Below are 22,012 nucleotides of genomic sequence, written 5' to 3'. Positions count from 1 at the left end.
CAGAATAGGACTTAAGAGACTGATCAGTCCACAGTCAGGAGAGCAACAAAATGCTGCCTAATTTTTTATCTTGTTTGACATTTACACTGATTTTAATGACTTCTACAAAAAAATCACTAACTCAATAACTAGATCATCTTCAATAATGGGTAACACTGCTAGATGTAGCTACATTTTCCTGCTTAAAGCCAATGCTAAAACAGCACTGTCCCAGGATTTGTGGAGAGGTATAACAAGCCTAGAAAACGAGGGAACTTATTTTGTTGATAAAAAAAAGATAAACAGACTGGGGCTTGAAAAAAGGTGCTTATCACCTGAAAATTCTTATACCAGACAACTTAAAAACTGTAACGAGCTTTGCAGAATACAGTCCTTTCAATTTGAGACTATTTTTTAGGATTGGACAATAAAAGTCATAGACAAGTAGGTTTGGGAGATTTTAAAGAAATTATCTAGTCCAACCCCTTGTATTAAGACATAAATACATACATGTAGACTGACCATCCCTGACAAATGTTTGTCTACAGATGCTGTTTTCAGAGTTGTCCTCTCTAATTGTCAAGAACAGGGTGGAATATTGAATAAATTCTATTCAATATAATAAAAAAACCTCAGAATTATGCTCTCACTGCTGAACAAGAGGTTTTTAAAGATTGCTCATCACCTTGGGAAAGGTTATTTTTATTTATTTTTAATAGAATTTTTCTAGCTATAGCTCATATGTGGGAGGAGTTGCAGAATGTCTTGGAGCAGCTTTCAGCTTTTAATATTATGTAAGCTGAATCCATTTTGCTTGCTGCTGTGCTATTGAAGCACAACTGTTCCTCTCCTGCTCACTTCATTGCTCATGTGTCTTCACATGACAAAACAACGCCATGAGAGCTACCAGGGGACTCTTTTGTTTGTCTAAAATTGAAGACACGTGCAAGAAAGCATGAAGTCAAAAAGAGGCCCTCCTAACACATCTTTTCTCTCTGTCCTTAAAGTATATAGGGTTTTTTCTCTGATCTCCCATTCCTCAAACAACACACAACTGTAGTCTGATGTTACTATTACTCTTTTACTAGGAGTTAGTTTTAGCTATGATGGTCAAGGATATAAGTGAGGCAATATCAGTAAGGATAGATAATATTTTGTTAGACTATGTTAATTAGTCAAACAACACATACTACCTCTCCCCACAAACCTTGCACTAGTACTCTTCAGGGTGATGTCAGTTCAATTGACATTACACTGTTTTTATGGGAAATTAAATATAATGCCATTCAATCTTTTTAAGAGCTTGTTTTTTTCTACACATACTAATTTTATGTTTCTCCATACTAAATGCAACTGTGACACACAGTTGTAATTGTAACTTACTTGCACCAATTCTGTCAAACCTAGGTTGCATTTCAGTTTGATATTTTTGATTAAAAAAACCACTGGGTTTTGTAACACAGATTAGCCTTTGAGACTCAACTAGGAATGGAAATAGCTAGTGTCTAAATTGAAGTGAGTTCTTCTATACTGCTGCATTCTCCTGAGTTAAATCAAACTCATTTAAAATTTAGAACTATAGAGATCATTCCCAAGCAAACCAGCTAAACTTAATGAGAAGCAACTTATGAGAAGGTACACTAAAAAGGGAATTCCTTTATTAAAACAAACTGGACTGAAGCATGCACAGATAAAGCAAAACTTTGTAATTCCAAATTCTTTTTCAGCTTCACTGTTTTCTCAGAAACATCCATATAGCCCTCTATGCCTCAATTTTCCTATCTGCAAAGTAGCTAATGTTAGCCTCCTTCCTAGGGGTAATATTTGAGAGCACTTTGAAAGCCTTCAATTAAAGGCAATAAGGAGGGCAAAATGAAAATAAAACACCTCATTCTCATACTGTAGCCACCTACAGCTGATGCACAACACCTCAACAGCTGCCATTATCAGTACAATGACTTTGATACTAGTCCTACAGATTGGGTAAATTTTGAGTGAAACAGTATCATATTTTCAAAAAATAGTTATTGTTATGCTTATCCCAATCACCCACACCTGAATACAGGACAGACACGCAAATGGCTCCTTACAGACTCTTGGGCCCAAGATCTAGGAGGCTGGTACCACAAAAACTCACTGCAAAGTGCCACTAAACATCCATTCGGTAGTCATCCAAATCAGTACACATTCATCTTTGAAAAACCTCTGGGTACGGACCTGGAAGAAGCAACATAATCCAGCAATGCGTTGAGGTATGTAGCAGAGCATATTTCTAAGGTGGAGCTCCATCATATTCATTGCAACACTAAAACATTTTTGAATACTAAACAGTATGTTTCTACCTTTCAGAAAACACAGCTAGAAGTTACCACTATTTGGAGTACAGCCTTTCTTTCTTGTCATCATTTTTTTTAAAGGGTTTTTTTTGTTGTTGTTGGGGTTTTTTTAGAATTAAGGATTTTCCATTTGATAGTTACTGACCATAAGAAATATCAGACAATTACAGTCCCTAATTAAAAAATTTTCTTTTGATATTTACTATAAGAAATACCAGGCAATTACAGCCTCTAAAGACTGCAAGCTGTCTTCTAATTATGAAAGCATGTGCTATCCTGTAAATAAGGCTAGAATCAGCTTGGTCTGAAAAAAGGAGGCTTTAGATATCATTTCAAACTATTTAGTTACTGAAATGGAATTTTCTGTGCCTGCCAAAATGAATCCTATTCAGTGTGATGCAACAGGTGTTGGAATTCCAGCAGCCGCCTGCAACCCACATCTGGTAATGGTTAGGAGTTTAAAGGAAGTTCTGTAAGAACTGCTTATGTATAAAAACTATTCATCAGTCAAATCTATGGGCCATATTCAGCCACCGCTTGCACTGTGCATAGTTCAGATTTTTATGTCGTTTACAAAAACCGGAATTCTGCTCCTCATGAAATTTTAGGAATCTCAGGCACTTGTCCAGGTCGAAAGTGTGTGTGGGATTCGTGTGACTATACTGGTGAGTCAGAGAGGTGAGGGAGAGCCTGTAGTTACAGAACAAGGTGTGAATACATCTGAATCGTACAAACAGTCAGCATATAAATTAGATCTATTCAAAACCATTCACCTCATCATTTTTCTCTTGAGAAGAGTTTTTCCCCATGTCCATTCCACTAGTGAACAAATTAAACTACACATGCAACAATTATCAGATAGGTACTGGTCAAACAATAACAGTAACACTATGCTCCAAAAAAACACTAATCCTTGAGCACTGCTATACCCAGTTGTGCCTCCTTTTGTGCCTGTCCCTCCCCAAATAGGTTTGAATCCATAAGATTACTCAAAAGAATCAAGCGTTAGGATCATGCCCTTAATAATTTATCCATGCTTACCCTAACCCCAGTGCACGGCCTCAGCATGAGTGTTATCACTAACCTGTCACAGAGATGTCCAGGCCCAAGATCACAGTAAGGCAGAGGTGGTGATGAATATTCACGTATTTAAAGATTTTGGAAACACTTGCACATATTGTATTAAAAAAAAATGCTGCAGGTAAAAATAGAGCTATTAATGACTTATTCCTGCTGTTAAATCCTGTACTCACCAGATTTCAACAGAAGGTAGGTGAGAAAGTGGGACAAGTAGTTCATCATCAGCTTTAGGGAAGCCACAATCATTATTTCCCCTCCCTCCCAATGGAAAAACATGTGTCAGTCATTCCATATTCTGGGACAAGAATAAGGTCTTAGTTAATTTTTACAGTACCATATTCATGGCAAAAAAAACCACACCTACTTCTTTAACTGCTAGTTTTGTTCTCCCTTTTTTTGTGTTTCTGTAAGTCTCCTTTCTGTTAGCCAAACATAGATATCTACTGTAGAAACTGCTAACTGCAAAGTAAGCATCCTACTGGCTTTGCCGTACTAACCCAAGCTTACCAGCAATGAAGATAGTGTCTTTTTACAGAAACTACAACATCAGCTCTGATACAGACTGGTAGAAACAAGAGTGATCCCTTCCTCCTGGGAATACAAACATCTCTAGAACAAAATTACAAGGAAGAGTTAATTAAAGAGCATGTTCAAAATAACAATATAATCTGAGCAGCACATAATGATATTGAGAATACGATTATTATATAGCTCTGACAAAAATGCCTATTACTCATCCACAGAACAGGAGAAACAACTTTCAGTGTAATACTATATTTCAAATTCTTATCAAATGACTGAAATAGTACTAAGAAACCATTAATACAGGCAGATATTCATTTAGAACAGGAATGTGCTTAATCAGAAGCAAGTGGCTGTCATTAGGGCATTTAATAAGAAATTGCTTTTTAGTTTTCTATTATAATGAATTGTAGCTTGCTACAGGCTCCACATACAACTGATGTAATAGAAGTCGTGCATGGTCGTAGCATTTGGTGGAAGTTTTATACACAAATTATAAGGGACCTAGAGAGGTTGTGGAATCTCCACTCAAGACTATTCTGCAAACGAAGTCCTCCATTCTTGTGCTTGCTTTACAGACCACACACAAATGCAGTGGAGGAAACAATCTGAAATTATTTCTGTGAGTTGAACAGGAATGCTCACATAATCACTGGAAATGCTCTTAATTGGTGTGGCTCAGTGGTGCCATTCAGAACTGTTAGATCCTCTGCCGCTGTGGAACTCTTTTCATGTCCTGGCAATCACAGTCCAGCCAGAAGTTTGTTTATCATGTTCAGTATGAGTTTCCGGATGTCCAACAAAGTAGTATTTACTCCAAGGCAGGGAAGACTGCAGTAATCCAGTAAGTTCTCATTAGCCTAAAATGCAGAAACATCTGCTGGGGTCATGAGCCGCTTGCTTGCTGTTGATGAACAAAGAATCAGCTCCATTTGCAGCTAGTGTGAACAAAGAATTAGAGTGTTGGGGGCTGGTGGTCAAGAGACAAACAGGCTTCAATTATCTCCTGGGCTGCAGCTCCACTATAGCACACCACAGGCAAGCAGGGATGCTCCCTTATGTTGACCCCTGGTGACCCTATCACAGAGAGCACAGGAACTGCATCAAAACACCACTGACTCAGCCCTTCTGAGCTGCTGTCAAGACAGGCAATACCAGAGTAACTCAGAGAAAGTGGTCAGACCTTTCCAAGATGCACCAGAATCCAAGCAGGGCAATCTGCACAATGCAAACTTAGTTTAAAATGATCTTTGCCAATCGCCTTCTAGACAACTAATGACAGAGTTTTGCAGAAGATAAATATCTGCATATCTGTGCCGCCCCCCCCCCCCTTTCCCACTCAGCATTCTCAGTCTTCCCCCTGCCCAGGCTCTCAGAGCTGGTTGGCTTGTTTTACAACTGTCTTCACTTTTTGGAAGAAAATAGAAACCAAACAAGCTAACAAAAACCTTAGGGCACACTGCTGCTAACATTTGGACAATATGAGCTTCTGGCCTGAAGGATGAATACATAGATACTAAGTACTGCACTAGTTCAGACAGAACAAGCCTTAATGTACATTGATACAAGGGAAACGTTCTTAATTCTTGGCACAAAAGAAAAGAGAGACCAATAACCAGAAGAAAGAGAGGTCTATATTATCACTCTTAAGCTGTTCAGGATTCCTACCAGATTCAGAGCTTTTAAGATATGTAACATGTCCAGAAAATAAGTGGAAAATATAAAATAAGTGGCGTCATATCTGTTTAGCCCCTGCTCCAGTGATCCTGCAGTCTTTTTTTTGTTTTTTTGTCTGTACAGTGTTAAATGACAGCATTTAATGCCTGTGAAGAAATAAAAAAGTGTTTTTGACTATTTTAAAGTGGAAGAGCCTAAGAGCCAAAATGAAGCCACTTACAACTAATATTCAGGAAAATCAAAATGGTAAAGACTCAGTTCAAAATCCTTCCCTAGACAGGCTGAGCTGCTTTATCTAACACTTGTTCTACCATCTGTACAAAGACTTATTCAAGCGTTCGGCTTAAGGAAAAGAATGGCCAGAACATTCAGATCAAGCTACTGTCTATTACTCTTCTGAAACACATCCCTGAGCACTGTTTTGTGCATGCAGTTGGCCTTTAGCTCCTTTAACTGTAGACTCCCACTTTGCCTTAGGCTTGTGCAGATGATGACTGCCACCTGCAGCATCAGGGATGAACTACTGCACCAAAAAATTTAGAGCCTCTAATTCTGACCACCGTGAGCAGAGCTCCCTGCACACCTTTCTTCAGGGGAGGGAACGAATAGTGTATTCCACTTCACAGTATCAATGCAGACATAACACTTCAATAGCTTATAAAATGATCAGGGTGAAAAAGTCCTGAAGGAAGCTGAAACTACCTAAGACCTCTTCCAGCCCTCTCCAAATTACTGGGCAAAAGGGTTTACATAACATTATCAAAATCTGAGCATGCACATTTATTCTTTAGATAGAAACTATGTCCCTGAGATCAACTACACATTTAGAAATAAAAGTACTTCTAAAAAATTTGTATTGTTCTCTGTTGCTTAAGTAATATTTTGGTGTATATATACACTATAGTATCTTAAAGGTGGAAAAAAATCACTTGACTGAAGAGCATATGTTTAATTTAGGAGTCAAGTATTTCCTAAAACTAGCTTTTTTTTTTTTTTTTGAACAGTAATCACAGAAAGGAATGAGTTCTAACATCATGAAATTCTAGGAGAAACACTTCTGCCTTGTGTCTGTGCAGAGGCAGAATTATCAGAACAGTATACTTTTTTATTACGTCCCTCTCCTGTCAAATTTAAGAACCCTCTTAATTTTCTAAATACAGTTTGAGTGTCAGAATGACACTTCTGATGAGCAGGTTAAAGGCATGAGGACAAACTGCCTAGAAATTACCCTAACTTAGGAAAACACAGCTGCCTGACCAGGGGTTTCATTATATACGAACCTTTCTATTGCAAGTTCCAGCCAGGGAGGAAAAAACAAACAAAACAAAAAAACCCAGCTTGTTACTAACCCAAGAACTGACTGCTTAGCAAAGCTCCCCATCCTGTGGCCAACTTCGTAGGTGCAACTTATGGTCCTGACCAGGACTAGGATCCTGCCATTTGCAGCTCCTATGATTCATGGCCTGAATGACAGCACACAGGTGAACTATTGGGTGCTGTTCACCCAACACATTTGAGGAAAAGATATCAGATGAATATCTTAAAATTACTTGCTGCCCTCCAACTGGTCCATGGATAAATTGCTGTGAATAGCAACACTGAAACTATACACAAGGAGAGTCTTAATAGCTATCGACTTCTCATATAGTACACTGCACACCTTACTGATGCAGTTACTATAGCTTAATTTAATCCTATTTTTAAATAAGAGGAGACAGGATCTAGTTAGACCCTTAGAACCAGCAATAAAACCTGAAACATTTAAAAAGTTTAAGAATACTTCAAAGAGTGCAAGGGGAATGCTCCAAACATTTTTTTGAGCAGGCAAAAAAGGCTGATAGACCCAGCTGAAGCCAGAAACATACCAGTATGTGAACAATACAAAGCAGAGGTTTTGAAAAACCGTCACAGAAAAGTTCCATGGGTACCTAATATGGGATACATGTTTTTCAGACAGCTACACACATTCCACTTATGAAAATGGAAAGTGTGTTGGGGGTGGAATGCCACATTTGGCATTATGTTCATAACAGATATTTTCTGCTTCTCATCCAGGCATTTACTCAGTATTTAGGTTAGAGGTTTCTCTCCACATTCACAATCTTCTGGTCTCAGCACTTTGGGTGCCAGTAGGACACAGCTTGCCATTCGGACTAGTTAATGCCCATAAACCCATCAGTGTATATATTGTGTAGTATTAGCCCTGTACGAGCCCAGATAGAAACAAAAGCTTCTGCAGGAGATAAATGAAAATATTCAAAAATGAAGGCTATTAATACAGCAGTGAAAGACAATTTTTATTACAAAATGAAATTAAAGAGTCCTTAAAAAGAAGGTGTCAGGTTAATATGAAAACATGTCAGTTTTTAATAATTTGTTTCCAAGACAATTAGGCGATAAAATACCAAATTCTTCACTGTCGCAAGTGATCAGATTCCTCCCATTCATCAGCCTCACTATTAGCTACCCATATAGCTTTTCCTCTTGGCAAATAAAGAAACAAGGGACAATTAGAGTTCCTCCAGAAGTTGCTCAATGAGCGATCAATGCTCATGCTGTATAAACCTACAGATCTCCTAACCAGATCAGCAAATGCACAGTACCACATGCACAATTCCATATCTATATTCTGATATGTTGCCCTTTAAGGAACCCTATTTTGGAAAGAGACGCAAGTCAGTGCACTTGAAGCCAGATACAAGATGGTAAAACAAGAAGAGTACGTAGGCAGTATTTGCCAAGAATAGCATTTCTTAATGTTTACCTTTCAGTACTGTCAAGGAGAAAATGACAAAGAAGGTGCCACCAGGAAATGAGAAATTTACATCCGAAAAAAGACGTTTCCTTACAGGACAGCGTGCAGAAGAGATCTTATATTAGTTTAGTCATATATGTTGCAGGTTTCATATTCTGGTATTGTTGAAAAGCTGGACAAGTCACATGTTTAAACAAGAAGTAAAAAGACAACAAGTCTGTTGGCACTGATTTAGTACCCGCCCATCAGTAAAAATTTAGTTGAAGTACCAACGTTTCACAGCATCTAGTCCGTGGTTCTCTTCGCATATTCTTTGGTTATGCAGAGAAACTTCTTTACTTACTTCAAATGACAGGTTCTGCACTTGTGTGAAGTTCCTAGAACAAACAAGCAGGCTAAATCAGTTACAGTGGAGGATCATAACTTCCGCTTACCCGCAAAGACCACGTACCTGGAGATTCACAAGATTCTCCTACTCTATAGCCACCAGAAGAAAAATGTAAATTAAGAATTTGCTTCTCAATGGCAAGAATTTGGAGAAGAGGAAGGGGAAGTTTGTAGTACAGGGAGATAGGTGTCTGGGTTCAGGGTCTATCAGCCTTCAAAGATTTTAGTTGTAGCCTCTTCTTCAGGAAGGGAGGAAAGAAAGTTTATCATATTACATCTCTTTCTCATGCTCTCAGTGATATTCCATATTTGTTGACACTATATTCAGAGAAGAAAACTTTCTGGGCTCTTTGTACCTTCTCAGAGATGATGTCCAATACAGAGGCAAAGTGCATGACTTGATAGGGAAGAAAGGAAAAGCAAGGCTACAGTCATATTTGTACAATTATTCTTTAAGACTGAGTGCTTCTGGATCACTTTCCTGTCTCCTGGAGTTCTCCACTCTTATATATTTGCACTTTACTCGGGCTACCCTTGCTCACTGAAATTCTCAGCAAAGCATCAGAGACATCACACTGAAGTGACTTTTTTAGAATACGCAAACAAGAAAAAACATCTTCCCTTTGACTTTTGTGTAGATGAGGGTAAGGACAGAAATATGGCTGCCTGCTACAAACAGAATTGAACCTAGTGCTACAATTCTCTCAATTAACCCTCCAATACTCATGCTGAATTTGAAAGTTGAGATCTGTAGGTTTGCTCTGAATATTGAGTTGGAGAGTCTTTTCACCCTATTCTTGTAAATACCTTTGAAGCTCTTTATCCAGTTCCTGAACGACTTCTTTAAGCTCTTTCAGTACAGTGGGTGCTTTTGCATCTTCTTCTGCACAGTTAGGTGTAACTTCTGCCAGAAGCTCCTGTGTGACAGTTAAATGCTTTTGCAGTTCGTCTACAATATAGGAGATATTAAAAACATTACTCAAATGCACAGTGACATCAATTAATGTAAGACTGCTCAACAGCTGAATAGTTGGAGTAACCAGAGACAAGTGAACCAGATATTGGAAAACTACTGTTTGCTCAGCATTCACAAATACATAATGAAAAAATTATGAAAGCCAAGTTATTGAGTTAGGAAGACTAACTGCAGCAAGAGGTTATTAAGATCCACTTTCTTGATGCTAGACAGACCAACAGTTAGAAAGTTTATAAGTTTTTGCACAGACTTCAGTACAGTCTTATTAAGCAGTCTGATTCAAGACATCATGCAATATACTTAAGCTCTAGCTTTACAGAAAACACAAGCAAGTCTTTCCACATGGTTATATCCCTCAAACACAAACAAAGATCAAGATATTACAACTGTACAACTTGTATATGAATTAGGAACAAGAAAGGAGAAAGAGGAATGGGAAAGATACAGTTAAAAAAAGAAAAAGATACAGAAACTTGCTAAAAGAAAATATAACAACTGCCCTAACTTAGAAACCATTTTTCCTGCTACCAGATAAAAATCTTGAACATGTACGCCTAAGTGGTTAAACAGAGACAAGAATTATTCACAGCAAAACATGTGGCTAATTTTGCAGCCCAGTGTCCACACAGACTGCAAGAGCAGCACACAAAATTCATCCAATGGCTATAAATAAATCCAGCAATAACAACGTAAGAATTTTAGCACATTGAAAAACACTATTTGTGAAAGTAAATTTGAAAATTCAAGTTTTCCTACCCAGATATGTTAGCGTATCTCCCTCTATGTGTATATTCTTCACAGGTAATTCATGTCTAGTGGCATCCAGGGAAGCTGCAAAGCTTTTATATTGCTCTTTAAACTGTTCACAAACAGGAACAAGGGGAGCAAGTACTTCCATCTAAAAAGGACACATGATGAACTAACACTTCATCACAATGAAGCCATGTTAGCAATACAGTGAGAAGGCATGAGCTGGTTTATATCCCTATAGATTGTGATTCAAGTCTGGTTCAGCACAGAAAAAAATAAGTACCACCACTTTGAAATGTTCTTTGACAGAAGAATTCAAGAAGTTTGTGGTATGTTACTCCTATTCTACTGTTTAAAAGGTTTTTTATCCTATCACCTCAAAATACCAAGGTCAATGCCAGTTTCCTTGTCGCTGTAGTTCAGAAGTGTTAGAAATGTAGCAGGCAAAATGTTTTGCCTTTGATCTTTGGATTGCAGATATAGTGTATCCCCCAAGAGACAAAAAATCTTCATTGTTTAATTTTTGCAAACTGCAAATCTGCAATGCATATTTGTTAAAAGCAAACAAAAGTTTAGCTTTTAAAATTAATTATTCCCAGCAATACTATCCTTTCAATTTGACACAATAAAACTAACAAAATACTGAGAAAGAGGGGAGGCTTTAGCTTCTAAGATCATCTATTATTAAGAAAATTATTAGAAACTTGTCTTCTTACAGCCAGGCCAGAATTACTGTTGTCTAACATATAAAAATAAGACAGATAAAGGGCAGAAGGTGTTCACCTCTCATCTAAGGGTTAGCATCTCGGCTCTAGACATAACTGTAATTGCATAACTGCAGGATGTTCATGTGGTTTTAAGCCACTTGTCTCTTCTGCATGAACTGTAAGCTGCTCTGGCAACCGGTGCACTATTGCTCCCCCTTGCCTAACAGCTCTAACTTCTCCTTCCTGCCTATCCACAAGGGACAGCAAAAAAAAAAAAAGCAACACAGGCATTTGTTTAGGTTACTAGAGAGCATAACATGCCACAACAGGAAGTAGGCATTTGAGATGCATAAAATTCTATACCAGTAGGCCACAGAAACAGAAATCTGTCTGAGGAAACATAACAGAGCTTGTTTAAACATAGGGGAAGTAAGACTTGTAATAAAGCCTACCTGTTTATTTAATACATCTTCAAGTTTCTGTTCTTGCTCTTCAAGCAGAAATTCACGCTTCAACTCATACAGCTTTTGCTGTTGCCTCTCCTTTTCTTCACACAACATTAGCAAGTTTTCTTCTGCTTTTTCCTCCAGCTGGGCAAGATTTTTTCCTGCCTATTAAATCCAAAAATATTCATAACTAAAATGATGCTACATCTAAGTAATTAACATATTCTGAAGTAGCACATGAAAGCCTCAGATTCAAGTTCAAATAGCCTCAATTAGGGAATTAGAGACTTCATGCAATGGGCACAGTACCTTTTAGTTAAAGCCACTCCATCTTCTCCCCCCACCCCTGCTGATATCTTTTGTAAAGGAAAATTATACGTATTCAGCATTGAGTGAACAAAGTAATTGCTACACCCTTGAAACACAAACACTCTCACCTCCAGTCTTCCTAAAACTTCTGCACCCTCCACCCATTTCATGAAGAACTGGCATCAGTCTAACGAACAGGCACAGAATTCACTCCAGGGGAATTTTCAAAGCAAGTTGTACAGTTCCACAGTCATAAATACATAAAATCATAAAAATCTAACTTTTATGGATCAGAAAGCACAGAAGAACTTGATAGAAAAGAAATCAGGCAGCTCTTCCATATCTGAATTACCAAATACTTGACTCTCACCTTTACTCTTAGGTAAGTTAAAAGCAGCGTCTGAGATGCCAGCCATTCCTTCAGAACATCAGAATCAGATTTCTTAAAAAAAAAAAAAAAAAGCTCAATTTCAGTATTTAAACAATTATTTTTTCAGCATTCAAATAAATTATTGGAAATCTAATTTGTGCCCAGAATCAGCGTTATCAACAACTGTCAGCTGTATGAAGAAAGTTTGGGTTTTTAAACATTGCATGTTAACTAAAGATACCTTAGCCAGCTTATTTATTCATCGCCCTGCCACTTTTCATAGCACTTTCAGCAGATGTTCAAAACACTTGTAGAGAACTTGAAGTTTCAGTGCTATGTTGAATGCACTGCTGTTACAAAGCACTTCAGAATTCGGTTTAGTCACTGTTAATTTTCCAGTGAAAAAGTGTCAGAAGACATTTAAAGATAATAGGATAGCATTAAAAAGTATGGACAGGAACACAAGAACTGACTTGAACAAATGCTTCAACTAGAGCAGACTCTCTGTCACAAGAGGTGGAAGCAAAACTTCAGCCTGTGTTGTTGAGATTTATATGTGTTCTACTAGCAGTAGAACAGATCTACTATCTGACTTCTGCCATAAGGCTTTACATCATCTTGGAAACCTTAACTTTTGTTACCAAGATAGAGACAAAATACTCATTTGGCACATTTCAAAATAAATATTTAAGATAAAGCAGTGAGACTCACCGCATTCCGCTCTTTTCCACTTGTCCTTGTACCTGTTTTGCAAACAGACTTTGAACTAGGAGTCTTTTTGAGGAGACTTTTGTCTGTATCAGAACAAGAGAGATGTTATTACTCCTTTTTCCCCCAAATGCATGAAGCAAGACAACATACCATCAAGTTCAAAGGCAAAGAGAAATTCAAAGTAATTATGTGTTTCAGTAAAAGACTTGAGCTCTGTTTCTGGCTCTGATTATAACTCACAAGAAGATGTGGCTCATACAAGCATTTTATACTGATATTCAGCTTTACGTGACAGTTACAGATAGATGTGGTACTTTTTTTTTTTATTTAAAGAAGAACAGAAGGGCTGATTAAAACCCATCTGTTGCAGAAACAAAGATTTGAGGGTGCTTTGTTCTTTAATATTACATCTCAAACAGAAAAAGAGAACCCAAAAGATATTCAAAATCAAGAGGTTAATTTAATCTCCAAAGACCTCAACACCTCTGCTTAATGATGCTTATTTAAAAATAAGATTTGCCTTATTCATCTTTAACAGTATCTTCACATGAATACAATACAGCATGAGCGTTACTGATAATGAAGTTATAGTATAATAAACTAAAAATAACAAAACAAAGTGAATTTGAGTAGAGCTTACCATTAATAGCTGAAAGATCAAGGTCAGGTCGAGTAATTTTATCTTCACCTAATAAAGTGGATTGTAAATCACCTTTCTCAAAACTGCTCTGATTTAATGAACGAGTGACAGCACCTGTAGAAAGAAGCTGCTGTCAGACTAAAATAACTAGAACAGATTCTGCACAAGTTTACAATTGTATATTCTTTCACTAAGATGTGGCAACTTCATGGGAACTTTTATACGTTTACTTCATATACACCATTTGTATAGCTTAAAGTAGTTCAGAACTTATCCTCAAACATTTCACAGCTCAGCAATAGCACTTAAGTGTGAAGAGCAAATCAGGATTTTCATGCTAAGTTATGGTCTCACCAGAACATTCTTCTGCAATTCTTGCAAAAGAATTAAAAAAGGACAGCTTTGCAGATAGTTCTGTGTTGAGGGACTTGTGGTGTTTTACACAGGGTTTATTGTGAAGATTAAAGAAAAATCTGGGGCAACAATGAGGCCATACTGAAACAATAGTCCAAAGTTTTGCAGACAAGGTAAGAGAGATACTTATTCTAGACAACTCAGTTCTCAATTATTCAATTCTAGATTAGTTTTGTATGAGAAAGTCATGACAAGAATTTAATGCACTTCAGTTCACAGCTCCTAATGCCACATCAAGTTCATGCACCTTAATTCTCCTTGCATACATCTTCATAAAAACTAGCAGTGGTAAAAGTAATATGAAACATCAGCTCTTAAAGACATTTTCTGAGTTGTTAGGAGTTCCACAGATTGGAAATAAAGGTCCTCAAAGAACATCTTTTAAATTCTTCTGGCAAAACCTACCAGCAGAAGTCTTGCATTTCTGAGGAAGAACTGATCTGCTTTGTAGGCTCCTTCCTTTTTCAGATGGTTTAGCAGTAGAAGTTGTAAAAGAATTTGCTGAACTATCCTGACAACCAAGAAACAGATAAGACTGAACACAAGCAGCAATAACAAGCAGTAATATTATTTTACTTCTCTTTGAATGATGACAAATAAACAACCACTATCCTAGGGCATCTTGGTGCTTTGCAAATCAGCTGAGTAGAGTCTTAAGTTCCCATTCCAGTCTGTATCTATTTGCCAATGAATAACGGCTCCCTCACAGCCCTAGCAGAGCTGTCTTTTATTTAAATCCCGCTTCCAGAAGTCCAAACCGCCGCCTGGGACCTTTTCTAGCCTTCGCTGAGAGACCCCAGAGCCCCGCAGCGAGGCGCTTAAGTACCTTTTTGTTTTCCTTCTTATCGTACTGCAGGTAGCGAGACTTCACGACCCTTCCTCCTGGAAGAGAGGCGGGGAGGGGGGTTAGGCCAGGCCACCCGCCTCAGCGGGCCGCCCCCCTCGCCCCGCGCCTACCTTTCCGCTTCTTCCCGGACGCCTCGCCGCCCGCCGCCACGGAACCGGAGCTGTCCGTTAGCGCCGACACCCTGCAAAGGCAGAGCGGGAGGTGAAAACGCCGGCGAGGGCGGCGGGACCCGCCCGCTCCCTCCTTCCCTCCCTCTCTCCCTCCCTCACCCGCTGGCCGCCTCGGCCGCCATCGCCTTCGAACCGCCCGCGCAGGCGCAGCACCGCCCCCGCCCCGCCCCAGCGGCGGGAACGTCGCGCGCCCCCCGGCGGCGCGGAGGGGCGACGCAGGCCACCGCACACCAACGGCCGCGCCCCGCCCCACGCTGCCCCGACGGGGCAAAACGGTCGCCTCACGCGAAGTGCGGGGGGGGGGGGGGGTGCAGCCCCTCGGCCTGGGCTTGCACACGGGGGCCACGGGCCCCTTAGAGCTGCCTACGAGCCGAGGGAGCCCGACATCTGCTGCCTTTGCGCCGGGCCTCCCGGGGGAGTCGGCGGTGCTTTTCGGTGGCCGAAGCCGGTGAATCTCCAGGCCGAGTTCGGGACCTCGCGGGCGGCCCCCGCGCCCTGGCGAACCGCTGGAGAAGGGCGGCGGGCGCCGGCAGCGCCGCTCGCAGCCAAAGGCAGCATAGGGCTCCTTCGGTTTTCACAGGAATCCGCCCGCTTCCGCTTCCCACCGCAGGGCACTGGCTCGGAAGGCGCCCGGCTGCCGCCCGCTCCCGAGCCCTGCGAGAAGCCGCCGGCGGGGACGAGGCCGAGCACAACCCACCGCAGCCGCAAACGCCGCTTCGCGCCTCCCGCCCCGGCGCCTCATGGCCGCGGCGGGCGGGGGAGGGGTGAGTGCATGCGCAGCGCGCGCGCGGCGCTGAATGGGCCGCCGCCCTGCCCCTCCCCTCCCCCCACCCGGAAGTGCCCAGCGGCGCCTCGACGGGGCCTGTGGCGGGCGGCGGTGCCGGTCACCAGCGCTTCCCCCACCGGCGTGAGGTAGGCGGTGGCGGTGGCGAGAGCCCCCGCGCCCCGGTGGGCACCCTCCCTCCTTCCCTTCCCCCTCCGTGGGCTGAGCTGCTTGGTTGGGGGGGGGGGGCGCCGGAGAGGCGGCCGCGTCTCACAGAGGGGGCGGCGGGGCCCTGGCGGGCGGCCGCCCCGGCCGTTTCCCTCAGGCCCGGGAGCGGGGCCGCGGTGGCGGGGGGCGGGCGGCCGGGCAAGACCGCGTCGCTGCTGCTGTTGGTGCTGCTGTTGCGTTTTGTCTCCGCTGTGCCCAGAGCGCTGGACGTGTCCTAGGCGAAGGAGCGCCTCGCCCGCCTCCCTGTGCCTCCCACCCCGCACAATAGGCGCCGGCAGGATCCTGCCGTGATGTTCGCTCCCGTCTCCTGCTTTCTGACCTTTCAGCCGTGCTGCTTTCTCACATGATGCCTCTAACTCCCGGTGCGACCTGCCTGCAAGCGTCCACAAATGCCCCTCGCTGCCTTCTTCCCCCAAGCTTCCTTAAAACTGTCTTTTGTTTGTTTGATTTTGGGAGGCAACGCTTGACAAATATCAAGGCTGCTGCTGTGCTGACGCCATGCTTTATCGTGCTTTATCGGTGCCTAACTGATTTGTGCCTCTCGCTGTTTATATCTTGGTAGTGTTTGGTCTTTTTGGTAAGTTTGGCTTTTCAGTCTTTGGGATGTAAAACTTTTGCAAGCTGGGGGCATCTTTTTGTTATGCATTTATAGACTAAATGTAGCAGAGTTCTCTCCTGATCCGTGACTACTGTGATGGTACGGTTGATACAGTTATATGTCAACCTAGCATGAGACTAGATGACTTTCTAATATCATTGTTAGTCTTGTTTTTTATTACTCTGTAAATATTTTGGCAAAATTCTCCAACAGCTTTGTTTGCAAGTTCTTTGTGAAAAGTGAGAAGTACTTTGTATCCAAATGAGTTCTAATGTTCCTTGATTTCAGCTTCTGGATGGGTGGCAATGTAGCAGAGGTCTGGAGATGATCTCAGGCTTCTGGCAGATGTAATTAGCCTTTCAAAGATGTCATCGGCATCCTCCCACATTACTCTTTAAGGTGGATTGGTATCGGTTCGTCTACCTAGCTATTTGCAGATAAGACTTTGTCATAGGTAGTTAGGGAGATCTCTGATTTCAGGTCTGTTAGCTGGAGTACATGACTGAAGTACTTACCCTGAAGTAACAGTGTGAGGTAACCTTGCATTCCAGTTTAATATATTGGTGTCACACCCATCAAGTTTTAGTAAGCCTGTGGTGCCTTTAACTATGCATCTTGTCAGGAAGAGGTCTAGGAGAGAAAACGTAGGGAAAACAACATGAAGAATGTCTGATGTAAATGTATATTCATTTTAGCTTCAAGATTCACTGTAGCTCTTCTCTAAAAAGAGTTCTTTTTGATTATTTTCATCTTTGAGCTTCAGAAATGGTGCCCCTAACGATGAGATTCTTTACCTGCTGTAGACTAAAAATATAGTAACAGCTTCTTCACTTGTCAGGATGATGCATCTTAGGCCATTTACTTCATCGCTAGTGTTAACTTATTAACATCAAACTTGGGAGATACTACAGTAACATGCTGGACCTGCTTTTATAGAACTGAACTTTTTTTGTAGTTGTTGTTACCATGCATGAATATTTGCCTTAACAAAAAGCTTTTTCAGTAGTGAAGACTGTAGTTAGTGCAGTGACAGGGCAGCTGTCTGTGGAAATGGGTATTCTAATCAGAGTGGGAGGATTTATAGGTTTGTGTTCTTCTGCGGAACCTAAAACATTTGCAGAATTGAATAATTTAGAGTAAATATAGACAACAAAAAATTTAAGTGAGGTACACCCAGTAAGTAAAACTTTGTACAGACAGTTTTCAGACGAATAATGATTCAAACATTAGACCTATTGAATAATCCTGTATATGAATAACTGTTTGACTCATATGCACATAGTCCAATATTACTTAGGCTAAATATGGCCTTTCCGTAGCTGGATGGGCAAATATCATGGTTCTCATATCTTAGGAATTTAAAAAGAAAAAAAGTCCTAAAAGATGCAACAGTATTAGCTATTTCACCAGTCGGGGGGGGGGGGGGAGTCATGAGTTATAATTAAACAAAAAGTCCGTGGTTCAATACATTTTTTGTGAATTTGAAGGATGAAGGGGTTTATTAACTCAAGTTTCTAAGAAACAAGACATACTTATTCTGCCCATCTTTTCTTCTCTGACTTTTGAATTTTTTGGTCAATTGCAGTTATATTTTATTGAAACAGAAGTCTCTAACATGATCCACTATCTCTACATTGTTAAATATGGTGAATGTTTTTTTAGGAGGGCTATTTACGGGAGGATGGTGCCATATAAAAACATGTAGTACCACAAGTGTTAAAAACTTGTATTAGAAGAGTAGCACTTTGGGGTTTGAATCTCATGCTCAGTTTATAAATGCATGTAAGTTCTTTTTGGTTTTTGTCTTTTTTAAAGGAGAAAACTATTCAGAACTGACCAATATCAAGAAGAAGTCCTGAGATACTTATAAGGAATTTTTTTCAGTAGGTGGCTTTTTAATAGATTGTCTGTGTTCTGAAAGGGTTAGCAGTGTCTTTATTTCAGAGAATGAAAATTCAGAGGTTTGGTCTCTTAGTATATCATGTTTTCTCCATGTAGCAAGTGACTTAAGTGTGGCTTGCGGGGTTGCTTTTATCTAGGCTTTATTGTGTTGTTTGTAGCCGATACTATGTTACCAAATAAAACTCAAGGCAGGTCCCAGCAAAATTTGCCCTTCTTTCAAAGATCAACACTGTTTAAAAATACCAGTGTTTTAAAGCTATTTATGATGTTTGTAGATTCTGTTGCTGATGAACCAGTTGTTATTTTTTATTCATACAGTAGTCAGACCTAACGTTTCTTAAGAGAATTTCTTATCAGTGTAGTTGAGCAGTGCAATTTTGACTTCCTTTGTTGACAGCTGTAATGCCATTAATGATAAAATTAAGAAAATTACTAAAAGTGGTGAGAATAGTGTCCAGGGCTCTTCTGATTATGCTGTTTGCCACAAATGCCCTTGGTTGTTCTGCCTTCATTCCTTGTTTTTTCAGCTTCCATCATAAGAGCCACATTTTCATTTCCTCTGAATCATACTCAAATGTACATCCATAACTCTGACATCACACTCTTTTAAGGTAATAACATGTTGTTAAACCTTTAACGCCACTGTAAGCCTGATAAGGTATCCTGGGCTTGTTGAGGTTAAATTGTGCATCTGAGTCATTAAGAGGAAGTGGAGGTCTGCATCTTAGGTGATCTAAGAGCATAGATTGGGATCAAGGTCTTAAGGGCCATAAAGAGTAGAGAAAAGGTAACTGAGAAGGAACTACCTGTAATGAAGGTAATTTTTTTGACTTTCCTGTAATACATTGCATTACTTGCATTGCAGTCCAGTGTCTTGATTAGGCAGTTTATGGCAGACATTAGCTTCTCTGGCAGCGATGACTAGAAAAAGTAGTAACAAATATGTTGCCAATTTTTATGCTCCATTCAGAAATACCTCTTTTGGGATTGAAAAAGGAAAGAGCTTTTGATTAAAGACAACCAGGGCTCTAGAGTTGTTTAGTTCAACAGAACTGTAGACAACCAGGGAAAAATATTGAAGTGTAACTAGAACACTAAGCAATTTTCAAGTAATCTATGAATGTTTGGAATATTAAAAAAAAGGGGGGGGTCGTGGAGTCAAGGAAATTTAATTATGATCTACTAAAAGCGACCGCGTGTCTCTGAAGTTTGCTATAGTAAGGCTAAAGCCTTGCCTTACCTGTAAAGCACAGTTCATTCTTGAAGTTTTAGGGTGTCTCTACAACCTATGATCTTGCTGGAAATTTCTTGCTTTGGAAACCAAGGACAAGTTATAGTTGAATATTTTTGAAATTGCTAAGTGTTTGCAATTTGATTTGGGGAGGGAGGTCTTCTTTGGGGACAATAATTGGTGATTTTGATATTGAAGAATATTAGAGGTCAGGCAATTGTGATATATTTCTACTTTCATATTGAAAGATACTTGGTGAACAATGTGAGAAGCTTGAAGCTTTCGGATTGAGGCATGCAGCACTGAAAACATACATGAAAATGTGAAGAACTGGAATGTTATGAAGTTTGTTCTGGACAATTTTTCTGTAATGGTAGCTTTCCCTTTTTAGCTTCACTATGATTCATTGACTAAACATGTGGTCTCAAATTATGGCCTTATTTAAACTAAACAGATACCCTGCGCTAATGGGGGCAAAGTCCTTTTCTAGAATTTTACTACATTATAAAATGTTGGCTTTAATGCATGTTATGAAAATTGATTTGTTTAGTAGAGACTCGAAGATGGTTAGAAAATACCATCAAAATTACCATATAGAATTTGCCTTTTTTGCTTCTGTATTTCTATTAATGTTGTCTGGACAAAAAATAACATTTTGAGTTAATGCTGAAATATGTAGCCTACTACATTTCTTTCATAAAGCATTGAAGTAGTTACCTGAGATGCTGCCCTTCTGAGTGATTTCAGTGGCAAGTGTAATCAGTTCTCCAGTGACGGACCAAACAGTACAGCCCCATGTTGACTTAATTATTGTTGCATAAAGCTAGCGGGGTTTTAGTACATTTTGGCTTGCTTATAGTTTGTATAAAAACTAATATTGCTTTAAACTGTTGTCTTACAGGCTAGTTATATTAGTGTTGTTGACAAAGATACAGTTACTTTGTAGAATTTGGAAAGGTAGGGGTGGAGGGGAGGGAGAGGAACAAAATCCTGGGAAGAGTTTTTTAGATTGGTTAGACTTGCTTCCATTTTTCTAGATGTGTTGGAATCATTGTTCTAGGATAGTTGGATACAGGGGACCTATAACCGGTACCTTCTGTTTAAATTTGTCTTGCCCTACTCCCAGGTTTCCCATTTTTCTTCAATCTCACTTGAAAATAGGTACTTTTAAGTTGCATATGTTACATTGGGACAACAAACCCACTGTCATTAGGGCACAAATCATACATCACTATATCCTTTAACGTGCTAATCCCACGCACTGTTGCCCCACTCATGCCCACAGTAGTACTACAGTCTAATGGGTTGAACAAAAGATTAGAATCAAAAGCTTTTCTTTTCTAATTTTGCCTGATTTTTGTCTTGCCCACCTTGCCTAATTCTTCCCCTGTGTTTGCATCTGTAAAATAGGAGTATGGTGAGAAATAATACTTTGTTGTGTTTTGCAGATGCCGATGACTGTACACAGTCAATTTTTAAGTACTATGAAGACATATACTTGTGCTACTAAAGGCTTGTGAAAAGTAAAACTCATTTTAAGGAAAACAGGAAGGAGTCTGAATGTGAAGTCTAAAATTAGTTGATGCACGCTTAGTGCCAGCTTCTCTCCCACTTATTAAATTCTCTAATGCACAGCTTTATTTTGCCCAGTGCATTGGAAAGGAGCTCCTTATGGGAAAGAGCATTGAAAGAAATTTGAGGTAACTTTGTAGAAATTTCCAGCTCTTACAAAAAGAACTCAGTAGTGATTGGGTTGCTCTTTTCCTGAGTATGCTGCTTTGCATGCTGACCAATATGGTTTCATTATTACCTTGTACTCTTGTATTTCTTCTTTTTCTTCCAGTATTCTCTGCACCTGAATTCAGGCTTCTGCTTCACTGATGAACCAATTTACATTGAAACAGTAAATATTTCAATTACTTAAAAACTTTCTAAGTAACTATAGAGCATAAAATTAGAAGGAATCATTGTCAACATCTGTTCACCCTGCTCTTAACATAAATGAGAGGGTGATACCTAATTAACTTTTCTCACTCAGAAGCACATCTGTAAGTGGGGAATGACTGATTTTCTGAAAAGAACTTTAGCAATCAGGCCTCTTCATTAGTGTCAGTTAAATTTTGCAATGGAGGGTAATCTTGTGGTGATGTTTGTCTTAACACTAGGCTGAATTTATCTAGCTTTGAATTCCAGCCACTGACTCTTGTTATAGTT

At 40.0% G+C, this 22,012-nt stretch overlaps 2 protein-coding genes across 5 annotated transcripts in view; one reads left to right on the top strand and one right to left on the bottom strand.

The window, feature by feature from the left end:
* Nucleotides 1-7,870: 7,870 nt before the first annotated feature.
* Nucleotides 7,871-15,752, bottom strand: HAUS8 (HAUS augmin like complex subunit 8). 3 transcript variants are annotated; one of them, XM_067312971.1, is made up of 11 exons: nucleotides 15,444-15,752; nucleotides 15,017-15,087; nucleotides 14,886-14,941; nucleotides 14,465-14,570; nucleotides 13,646-13,759; nucleotides 13,006-13,088; nucleotides 12,295-12,366; nucleotides 11,622-11,780; nucleotides 10,469-10,610; nucleotides 9,544-9,685; nucleotides 7,871-8,726 (listed from the first exon to the last, which is right to left on the bottom strand). In XM_067312971.1, exons 1-11 carry the CDS (start codon nucleotides 15,632-15,634, stop codon nucleotides 8,606-8,608), a joined length of 1,257 nt encoding a protein of 418 aa, XP_067169072.1. In that variant the 5' UTR covers nucleotides 15,635-15,752; the 3' UTR covers nucleotides 7,871-8,605. The 3 variants fall into 3 exon arrangements, with proteins under 3 accessions (XP_067169072.1, XP_067169073.1, XP_067169074.1); XM_067312972.1 differs by lacking the exon at nucleotides 10,469-10,610 and having other exon boundaries at nucleotides 9,544-9,653; XM_067312973.1 differs by lacking the exon at nucleotides 7,871-8,726 and having other exon boundaries at nucleotides 9,552-9,653.
* Nucleotides 15,753-15,931: 179 nt separating this feature from the next.
* The window catches only part of MYO9B (myosin IXB), a 45,170-nt gene continuing 39,089 nt past the window's right edge, over nucleotides 15,932-22,012 (top strand). The window contains exons 1-2 of one of the 2 annotated variants that reach the window (XM_067312793.1): nucleotides 21,297-21,498; nucleotides 21,642-21,701. The gene's annotated coding sequence lies outside the window, so the exon portion shown is untranslated. Of the gene's footprint in view, nucleotides 15,989-21,296; nucleotides 21,499-21,641; nucleotides 21,702-22,012 lie in introns of those variants that run through there. The other variant, XM_067312792.1, reaches the window with a different exon arrangement.

Source organism: Apteryx mantelli, chromosome 30 (genome assembly GCF_036417845.1).
Source record: "Apteryx mantelli isolate bAptMan1 chromosome 30, bAptMan1.hap1, whole genome shotgun sequence".
Classification (NCBI taxonomy): domain Eukaryota; kingdom Metazoa; phylum Chordata; class Aves; order Apterygiformes; family Apterygidae; genus Apteryx; species Apteryx mantelli.
The sequence above is the reverse complement of the archived record's forward strand: the minus strand, read 5'-3'. Positions and strand labels throughout refer to the sequence as shown.

Excerpts from the sequence above, each read along its gene's own strand:
- HAUS8 (XM_067312971.1), bottom strand. The coding sequence starts at position 15,634 with ATGCTGCCTTTGGCTGCGAGCGGCGCTGCCGGCGCCCGCCGCCCTTCT. Across the intron at positions 15,088-15,443 it reads ATGTCGGGCTCCCTCGGCTC|GGTGTCGGCGCTAACGGACA; the intron begins GTAGGCAGCTCT and ends CTGCCTTTGCAG. Across the intron at positions 14,571-14,885 it reads ATAAGAAGGAAAACAAAAAG|GATAGTTCAGCAAATTCTTT; the intron begins GTACTTAAGCGC and ends CTTGGTTGTCAG.